The following is a 10,002-nucleotide window of genomic DNA, read 5'->3' as shown; positions in this document are numbered from 1 at the left end:
GATTCCCATGAGATACAGAATGGCCAGGTTACATTAGTCCTACCAGCCTTTCTTACTACTCATTATCAATAGTTATTTCTGGGCTACTAGCTTTTATATTTTGGACACCCATCTGACTGCAGAAAGTAAAGTATCATGTATGCATTCTGTATCAATCTTTTTTTTAGCTGCCACATGCAGCAGTACAGTTTAGTTTTATTATTACCAACTGGAAAATGACAATTATTTTCCAAGTAGGTGATACCAAACTGGTATGTGAAATCCTGTCCTTGTAATTATGTCAGACTCTGCAGGTGCACACAATTATATAGCATGAACGCTATTTTAAGATTAATCTTATCTGCCTTGATGAATGCCTCACACAAAATGTTACATTTGCAAAATTGCAATTTGCTTATTAATCAATGTTTATAGTCATTTAGTCTATTTCAAAGATTTAACCATTAGCTCCGCAGGTCGGTAACAGATAAAAAAAATCATCCTATCATTTAGCTATCTACTGGTCAATTATTCCTTTACAAAACGTTAATGCATTGATCATCTACTATTTTTGAAAGATCCAAAATATATGTATCTTGCTGTTCCTTTATTGCAGGGCCTTTGCATTTCTACTTTGTTTTGATTTGTTCATGCAGCCTAGATGAGTAGATGGTTTGAGAAGGAATTGTATACCAAATTGAAAATGTTTGCCTTAATCCTACACATTGGAGCTTTAAGTAAATTATCACTTGTCTTGAATGCTCAAATGTTCTGTACTTGGCAGTTCAAGGGGTTGTCTTCAAACTTAAGTCATAATAGGTTAGGTTGCGATCCCCTGAACTGCAGGACTGTAGGTAAGTCTACACACACACACACACACACACACACACACACACACACACACACACACACGTCGGCTCATAGTTTCCTCTCTCCCCCACATTCAAAAACGTGACTCTTTTTGTTCTCTCTCGGCTGTACGTGATAAATAACACTGCTGTCCCCTTTCTTCCCTTTGTATTTTGTACCTTTATTAGGTAAGGGCAGCATTCCTAGCATTCAAGCAGCATCCTCGATGGCTTTATGAAAGTGCTCACAGACGCCTTCTCTTGATTGACTTTCCGATGGACACATCCTGTCCCCCTTCAGAAGCTGTTTTCCTCTTCCTCATCCCCACAGCGCAGTCATGATCAGAGCTCTCCTTGGAGGGTAGTCCGGATACCTGTTGCGGTGTTTGCTTGGCCAGCTGGAAGTGTGTGAATGTGTATGTGAGTGTGAGGAAGGTGAGAGGTAAAGGAAGACTTGTTGGTCATCATGGGCTCAAAGAAAAAGCTATAAAAACAGCAGTGAACTGCGGCTTTAGCAGCATGTCCTGTATCCTGTTGTGTCTACATGCTCCAGCACCTTGACAATGTTGTCTGAATAGAAAAGTGTTTTCAACCATGATGCATTGTCAAAGTCCCTTGTTTATGTATGTGTATGTGGTTGTCCAGGATTACTCATAATGTCAATCTGCGTACAGTTATATAGTAGATTGCATGTCATTGGAAGTTGCAAGTCTTTTGAAAATTCAAAGTTATAGCTAATAAACTAATTCAAATATTGAGTTTTTCCATATATTTTTATTTTATTTTTTACATATACCACTTTATAGACACCCATGTTACATGTGTGCATCTTGATGAAAAATATTTTTGTTCTTGATATATGTAAATGGATTAATAGAAAATAATGTATGATGAATAATGGTGGTTGAGAAAAGTTTAAAAGTGCTGTGAATGTACATGTATACAGAGTTTCACCAGTTTGTCCACAGTGGGTGATCTCTGCTATTGTTCAATGGCACAATCATAAAGGACTCTATAATTTTCCAATGAACTCTACATAGAAGGGTTAACACAGGAAATAAGATTGTGTAAAGTGCCCCAGAGATGGTTGACACCTACTGTGCAGTTCCTTTTGCGATGTCACTGGGATACATTCATTCATGTTCAGCACAGAATGGAAGCAAGTCTTAAAGAAACAAATGGATTTTCAGATGCTGCTTTTAGCAGATTCATGGTTATGAGCTTAAAACGTGAAGATTCCTATTGCTGGAGTAGGAGTAGAGTTAAGGCATCTTTCCTTAACGGCCTTCAGTTTTTTTTTTTTAGGGTATTATTTCTGTTGTTGTTCATGTATTGATGAAATTAATACTGATGAAAAAAACAACAAAAAACAGACACAGTTCATCTAGTCATGTTGTTTTACTACAGTGCATCAATAGCCTTGGAAACTTGGCTGAAGACCTCATCCACTGGCAGCTCAGAGTCAACCTAGGCCAAATATAAAATAAATGTTAGATTTTACATGCAGTTCACACTTTGTTATAAATGTTCACTATCATAGCAGTCATACACACCTTCCTGACAATGCCCCGGCTCTCGTAAAAGGCAATGACTGGCTCAGTTGCTTTGTAATACAAGTCCAGGCGCTTCTTGATGGTCTCCTCATTGTCATCAGAACGGCCGCTGGTCTCACCACGCTTCAAAAGCCTCTTGACCATGGTCTCTCCTTTTGCATCAACGTACAGCAGCAGGCAGGGTTTGCCGATCTGGGATCAAAGGTAGTTTGCTCGTAAAGTAAAGTAAAGTAAAAGATTTTTGCGGGGATGAATTATAGACCAACACCTCATGCCCTCTCCTACCTTTTTCTCAAACTCCTCGCCCTGCTTCACCTCACGGGGGTAGCCATCAATAAGGTAGCCCTTGGAGACATCAGCCTTGGCGATCATGGCATCCTTAATCATGTCTAAGACTGTGTCCTGAAAACAGACCAAAGACATTATGATTAACCTTCACCATGATTTGGCTCTTCTGATAGAAAATACACTCAGTTGCTAGTTTATTATACTGACAGATTTTGTCCTCCCAATAAATATCAATGAGGGTGGGCTAAATAACAAAAGCACCTCTCTGTATAATGCAACACAGTTCAACAGCACCACAAACTTCATCCTCCAAAGTGATCAAGTTGAATTACTTGAACCACCTCTCTAAAACAGTTTCGACAAAAAAGTGAACATTATAAACTTCATGAATGTAGAGTTTATTGCAGGACTGTTGTATTCGATTATTTGTCTCTTACCAGGGGCACAAGCTCTCCCTTCTGCATGATGGCCTGGAGCTGCTTGCCTCTCTCAGAACCAGAAGACACCTCAGCACGGAGCAGATCCCCAGATGACAGGTGGGTGTAACCATACTTTGCAACTACCTTCTCACACTGGGTGCCCTTTCCAGAGCCAGGCCCACCTGAAAAAAAAACACAAAAAGCATTAGTATAGCACAAGGGAGATAGCTGTTGTTGTTTTTTAGCTATATTTGAATGTGTTGTTTTGCAAAATGACACAATGTGTACTCACCAACAACAAAGATGATCTTGGCATCTTTAATTTTGTCTGAAATGAGCATGTACAAAAGACCTTATGAGTCCATGCATGTTATTTGGCAAAGCTTTCTTCTTTAAATTCACAAGTAAAAGATTTTTGAAACAAACCATCTCGACGGTCCGGTGTGTGGGTAATGTCGATAGTGTGATCAGCAGTACACGTATTTCCCATTTATTTAGTTGCAAGGCACAGTGTCGCCTGGTCCACTAGCCTGTTTTGACTGTGCTTGCTTTGGTGTAGGTTTGTGCTATTACTCAAACAGTGTTGCTATGGTAACTGTTGTCACCTGATAATGTTATTTAGCCTGATACAACTTGTCACAGGGAGCAACCGGAAAAGCCTGAGTTATAAATCTAACAAAACAGCAAAACAATGAAAAGAAACCACAAAATTTGGACTTGCTCTTAATTATATGGTATGAAAATGTGTGCAACTACTGTACATCATAAGATAATTGCATTATTATACAATGTTGTGCTGTTAATTAAATGTAATATCATAACAATCTGTTTAAAGGAATACTATATCCGTACAGTTTTGTAAAATGTAAAATGCAAGAAAAAAAAGACCTCCACTGTATTCTCAAAGATCACCATAAGAGGGCAGTAGAGTCTAAGAAAACACATCAAGTCTGCTTCTGCCTTATTTAACTCCACACATCATTAATCATCATCAATCAATCTTTCACATGGTATATTATTTACCTGCCATTGTGTTGCGTTAGATGAGTGTTTTCCTTCAACTAAATGACAGAAAAAGACAGAAAAGTAAATAAGTTCACTACAGCACATATTTTGAAATAAAGGTAGACCGTATATTAGAATTTGAGTAGGTTATACACACTGTCAGAAAAGTGACACTTTGTTGATCGTGTTTTTATCATTTGATAGTTTATCAAATCAACTTTGGACACTCCAGACAAATTGCTTCCCATTGTAAATCCCAAAACATAGTCCCAACATTTGCTTATTTCTGTTGTTGAAGCAACATAATCAAGGTCAACACTAAAAGCATTTCCTTTTAGTGTTAATAACTGTGTTATCTTTTCAGAGAATCAGTATTGCTGTGCATTCTTTTTTTTTTACTGTGAATATTTTGTAATACTATAACACCAACCACAGACGTTTTAACTGCTTCACTTCCACCTCACAAACACATAAACACATCTACAGAAGTAGCTGTACTAATAGTGCTAGTACTTTTTTCAGTATTTCAAGGATGAGTAATTGGAGCAGTGATTAATTGTTTTTATTATTAAAGACTGTATGATGTGGCCGCGCTTACCTTACATAGAGCATAACAATACTAAGTAGCTTTTACAGTCTGTAAGAAAATGTTCTAGTCACTGAACAGCTGATTGAAACAGGAAATGTCTATTCATTCTGTGTTACTGAATATATCTAAAGAAGACTACTGTACTTGGGTTCCTATTAACACTCCCCTTTCAGCTGACTTAAATACAGAAGAATGAGGAAGGAGTGTGCTGGCAACTGTAAATAGATATCTTCAACTAGCTGCTTGCGTGTGTCATGTGCCCTGGGTTAAAAATTAATGTGTTTGAAAGAATTGACTTTAAATAACTTTAAGATTTGGCTCAACGGGTGTTGCCTATGCCAAAATAACCACCTAGTTTTGGATCTGCTTTGACTCTGTTGGCCAAATTTCACGATGCCGTGAATAAAATTCAGTTCTCAATTGCATGTATTTTGAAATACATTTGCTATCTCCAATAAAACTATTTCCCTCGATGTTAGGAATTCATTTGGAGTCAGAATGTCACCTTAAGTCACCTGTAAATGTGTAGAATTTATATTATATACTGTCTATAACTACTATTACATTATAGTGATCTTTGCCTTTCCATCCAAAGGAAATGGACATATACTTTGGATGTAGTAGAGGAGAAGTCCCACTCACCAAGGTTAACAATGAACCCATCAAAGCATTAACACTTACAGATACTTAGAGATAGAGATTAATGTCTAGCTGAAGTTTGATGTATGTGCCACTGTAAAGGTCAGAAAACTGCAACAGTGAATGTTCTTTTTAAGAAAACTGTCCAGTTTGAATGTGGATCGTTATGTTTTGCAACGGTTTTACAAGGCTGTCCTGCAGAGCATTGTGTGCTTTGGCCTGATTTGCATGTTTGTAAACATGCGCATCCTAAACCATAATGGGTTGCGGAAAAGTATACATGAACAGTATGGCGAGCAGAGTTAGTATGACCAGATGTCAGCTGCTCAGTTGTGTAAGGACCTCAGTCAGAGTAAGGCTGAGCGCATCCTTAATGACCCTGCTCACCCTCTGCACAACAGCTTCCAACTAAGCTGTCGTGGAAAAGTAAAGATTCTGCAAAGGAAAATAAGAACAGCTACTGTAGGTTTAAGTTTTGTTCCTTCAGCAATTAGACATTAGATAAGAGGGACAGTACAAAAACATTGGCTCTGGTGGTATTTTGGTCAGGGCTATGAGGAATGGCAATCTGTATGCAATATTTATATACTGCAATATATACAGTATATATACAGTGGGGCAAAAAAGTATTTAGTCAGCCACCAATTGTGCAAGTTCTCCCACTTAAAAAGATGAGCGAGGCCTGTAATTTTCATTATAGGTACACTTCAACTATGAGAGACAAAATGAGAAAAAGAAATCCAGAAAATCACATTGTAGGATTTTTAATGAATTTATTTGTAAATTATGGTGGAAAATAAGTATTTGGTCAATAACAAAAGTTCATCTCAATACTTTGTTATATACCCTTTGTTGGCAATGACAGAGGTCAAACATTTCTGTAAGTCTTCACAAGGTTGCTGGTATTTTGGCCCATTCCTCCATGCAGATCTCCTCTAGAGCAGTGATGTTTTGGGGCTGTCGCTGGGCAACACGGACTTTCAACTCCCTCCAAAGATTTTCTATGGGGTTGAGATCTGGAGACTGGCTAGGCCACTCCAGGACCTTGAAATGCTTCTTACGAAGGCACTCCTTCGTTGCCCGGGCGGTGTGTTTGGGATCATTGTCATGCTGAAAGACCCAGCCACGTTTCATCTTCAATGCCCTTGCTGATGGAAGGAGGTTTTCACTCAAAATCTCACGATACATGGCCCCATTCATTCTTTCCTTTACACGGATCAGTCGTCCTGGTCCCTTTGCAGAAAAACAGCCCCAAAGCATGATGTTTCTACCCCCATGCTTCACAGTAGGTATGGTGTTCTTTGGATGCAACTCAGCATTCTTTCCCTTCCAAACACGACAAGTTGCGTTTTTACCAAAAAGTTCTATTTTGGTTTCATCTGACCATATGACATTCTCCCAATCCTCTTCTGGATCATCCAAATGCTCTCTAGCAAACTCCAGACGGGCCTGGACATGTACTGGCTTAAGCAGGGGGACACTTCTGGCACTGCAGGATTTAAGTCCCTGGCAGCGTAGTGTGTTACTGATGGTAGCCTTTGTTACTTTGGTCCCAGCTCTCTGCAGGTCATTCACTAGGTCCCCCCGTGTGATTCTGGGATTTTTGCTCACCATTCTTGTGATCATTTTGACCCCACGGGGTGAGATCTTGCGTGGAGCCCCGGATCGAGGGAGATTATTAGTGGTCTTGTATGTCTTCCATTTTCTTATAATTGCTCCCACAGTTGATTTCTTCACACCAAGCTGCTTACCTATTGCAGATTCAGTCTTTTCAGCCTGGTGCAGGTCTACAATTTTGTTTCTGGTGTCCTTTGACAGCTCTTTGGTCTTGGCCATAGTGGAGTTTGGAGTGTGACTGTTTGAGGTTATGGACAGGTGTCTTTTATACTGATAACAAGTTCAAACAGGTGCCATTAATACAGGTAACGAGTGGAGGACAGAGGAGCCTCTTAAAGAAGAAGTTACAGGTCTGTGAGAGCCAGAAATCTTGTATCCTTGTTTGTAGGTGACCAAAACTTATTTTCCCGAGGAATTTGCAAATAAATTCATTAAAAATCCTACAATGTGATTTTCTGGATTTTTCTTTTTCTCATTTTGTCTCTCATAGTTGAAGTGTACCTATGATGAAAATTGCAGGCCTCTCTCATCTTTTTAAGTGGTAGAACTTGCACAATTGGTGGCTGACTAAATACTTTTGCCCCACTGTATATTTATATGTATTTGTTAGTGGATTATAGTGCTGTTGGACATTCACAGGGATCATATAGCCCTCTGCACATCGTATTTATGAGTGTTTGGCAGTGTATTCAAGAGTGAGGGTACTTGCTCTGTGTGTGTGTGTGTGTGTGTGTGTGTGTGTGTGTGTGTGTGTGTGTGTGTGTGTGTGTGTGTGTGTGTGTGTGCGTGTGTGTGTGTGTGTGTGTGTGTGTGTGTGTGTGTGAGAGAGACATGGATAATTTGGCAGGGTTGATTGTTGGGGGGATGGAAGGAGGGGAATTGCATATTGAATATTTGTATTTATTTCTGTTTTTATGATGACTGTTTTGTATATCTTTGCGTATCTGCACCTTGACCACCCAAATTTCCTTATTTGGGATAATAAAGTTTATCTTGTACCTTGAGTATAATCATGGGATTTTAGACTTATTCTCTAAGTCTTGATGGATAATTCTACACCCTACATATTTTCTTAGCCCAATAGATACAAATTGGGGGAGTGACATTAGATCGGATTTAACAAAACTTAAATTTGACCTTGTAACAACTGTTTGCTCACTGCCACATGCCTGCTATTATTGACAAGTAAGCTTTAAGAAATGCATGGTATTAGAAAGGTGATAGGTTTCATTGTAGCTAGACTGCAGATGGGAAAAAAAAAGTTAAATTATACTTTGTCAGATTTTCTCTTTTTCCAGAGCTAACATGTGTTTCCTGCTTAACCATTAAGATATATTTTAGCAGAGTGTACACTTAAGCTGTAAATGTGACCAGCTTGTTCTCTGATTCCCACATGCAACACTCCTTAGCACTGGTGGTGCTGCTTCTCAGGTGTCCAGATTTATGTCAGTGGCCTTTAACCCTGTGGTCTGTGCAAATGTCACTTGGAGGCTGACATCTGAGTCAGCACAGATCTTGTTTGGTAATTCCTCTCTGGCCTATTATGGTATCATCTTCTGGGTCCCCTGCTTCTTATGGCATGCCAGACGTGTTCTGGTTCTAATATGGTGCAAACAACATTACATGGCTGTCAGTGTGGGACTTCCTCTCAGTACTGCATGGAATTGTGGAACAAAAACCTACCATGCAGTGAAACATTACATGGCTTTGCTGTAGTGTGATTGTGCCAATACATTTCCAAACAGAGACTGTATCAGTACTGGAGATAGATGTGGCAAGATGTTTGAACTGGACTTTATCATATGTGGACAAAGCCCTGTGAATGTACTGTAGGATTGGATCCAGATTGTTTCCCTTAACATTCATGATTCTTTTACTGCTTAAATAATGTAATACTTTGCGACTGAGTGCGCTGTTTTTGCTGAGTGTAACCTGATATATGGAGACACATTTGAACATGTGATTTGTGTTATTCTATCCTTGATTTGAAATATAGAGAAACTGGACACACCCCAACCCCCACCCCAATGTGAGTCACCAGTCCCACCCTCATGTCTTAGTACTCTTTCTTAACATTCAGCCCTGCTAAAAAAAGACTCAGCTGTTAAGGGATAGCATGTCAACCATTCCCAAAGAGCACACAGGGATAAAGCTTCACTGAGTCCCCTTAGAAAGCAACAGGAGTGAAAACAAAGTACTGAGCACATGATCTGTTAGTGCATTCTCTCTGTGTATCGTTGGTTACTAAGGCACTCTACAAATTAATTGAGTGTACTGCTCCTTTAAGGGAGTACAGGGGACCCTTTGACGTCAGTGCAGTGGGAGATATTCCATGTTTGTGAAAGGATGGAGCGAGATCATTTCTGTGTTAGCTGTAGCTGTTGTGGACGTATTTGTGTTCCAAATTGCATACGTTGGTTTACTTTAATGTGTGTCATCTACTCACAAGGATCAATAGTACTAAGCCCCTAATCAGTTGTTAATGACCGCTACTGGGACAAGAAGCATGGCAGTGGAATTAAAAGGGTAGAGCAGCATTAAAATGGCCTTAAATAGGTGTAGGTGGAGTATAATGTTATTAGAGTGAAGGCAAACCATGTGCAATACAATGTCTGGAGGGAAAAAAATAAGAATAAATGATAGTTATACATATTTGTTTAGCAAACCAATTATGTCATGCATTGAGTTGCATCACTGTCAATGTCACACAAGAGCTACATGCCTTTGCACTATGCAGAAATGCCTGCTCTTCTGACAATGTCAAGCATTTTAAACAGTGTGACTAACCAAAGTGTCTCGAGAAACCAGATGACAGTTCACCATTACAGTCTGTTATTCTCACTCTCCATCCCATCAAACAGCCCAGCCCACTCTGCCTACCCACTCTCTCACTCTCTCTCTCTCTCTCTCTGTATTCGTCACTCGCTCTGACAATGTCAGACCCACTCCCTGTCATTTCATGCTTCCTCTATGGAGCCTTTGTCCTCTGTACTGACCTCTCTTTGGCGCTGTGGCTCTAGATCCCAGTGCAAGGGGCTGCTGTCCCTGGATCCCCGTGTGTGTGT

At 39.6% G+C, this 10,002-nt stretch overlaps 1 protein-coding gene across 3 annotated transcripts; it reads right to left on the bottom strand.

Annotated features, from left to right (window-relative positions):
* Positions 1-2,206: 2,206 nt before the first annotated feature.
* Positions 2,207-9,986, bottom strand: ak1 (adenylate kinase 1). Of its 3 annotated transcripts, none has more exons than XM_078271221.1 (7): positions 9,934-9,986; positions 4,111-4,148; positions 3,380-3,415; positions 3,106-3,269; positions 2,666-2,782; positions 2,381-2,572; positions 2,207-2,294 (listed from the first exon to the last, which is right to left on the bottom strand). In XM_078271221.1, the coding sequence occupies exons 2-7, from the start codon at positions 4,115-4,117 to the stop codon at positions 2,229-2,231; spliced, it is 582 nt and encodes a 193-aa protein (XP_078127347.1). In that variant the 5' UTR covers positions 4,118-4,148; positions 9,934-9,986; the 3' UTR covers positions 2,207-2,228. The 3 variants fall into 3 exon arrangements, with proteins under 3 accessions (XP_078127347.1, XP_078127348.1, XP_078127346.1); XM_078271222.1 differs by lacking the exon at positions 9,934-9,986 and adding an exon at positions 4,691-4,794; XM_078271220.1 differs by lacking the exons at positions 4,111-4,148; positions 9,934-9,986 and adding an exon at positions 3,514-3,654.
* Positions 9,987-10,002: the final 16 nt, after the last annotated feature.

Source organism: Sander vitreus, chromosome 16, assembly GCF_031162955.1.
Source record: "Sander vitreus isolate 19-12246 chromosome 16, sanVit1, whole genome shotgun sequence".
Taxonomy (NCBI): domain Eukaryota; kingdom Metazoa; phylum Chordata; class Actinopteri; order Perciformes; family Percidae; genus Sander; species Sander vitreus.
Note: the sequence above shows the minus strand (reverse complement) of the source record. Positions and strands in the feature narration are given on the sequence as shown.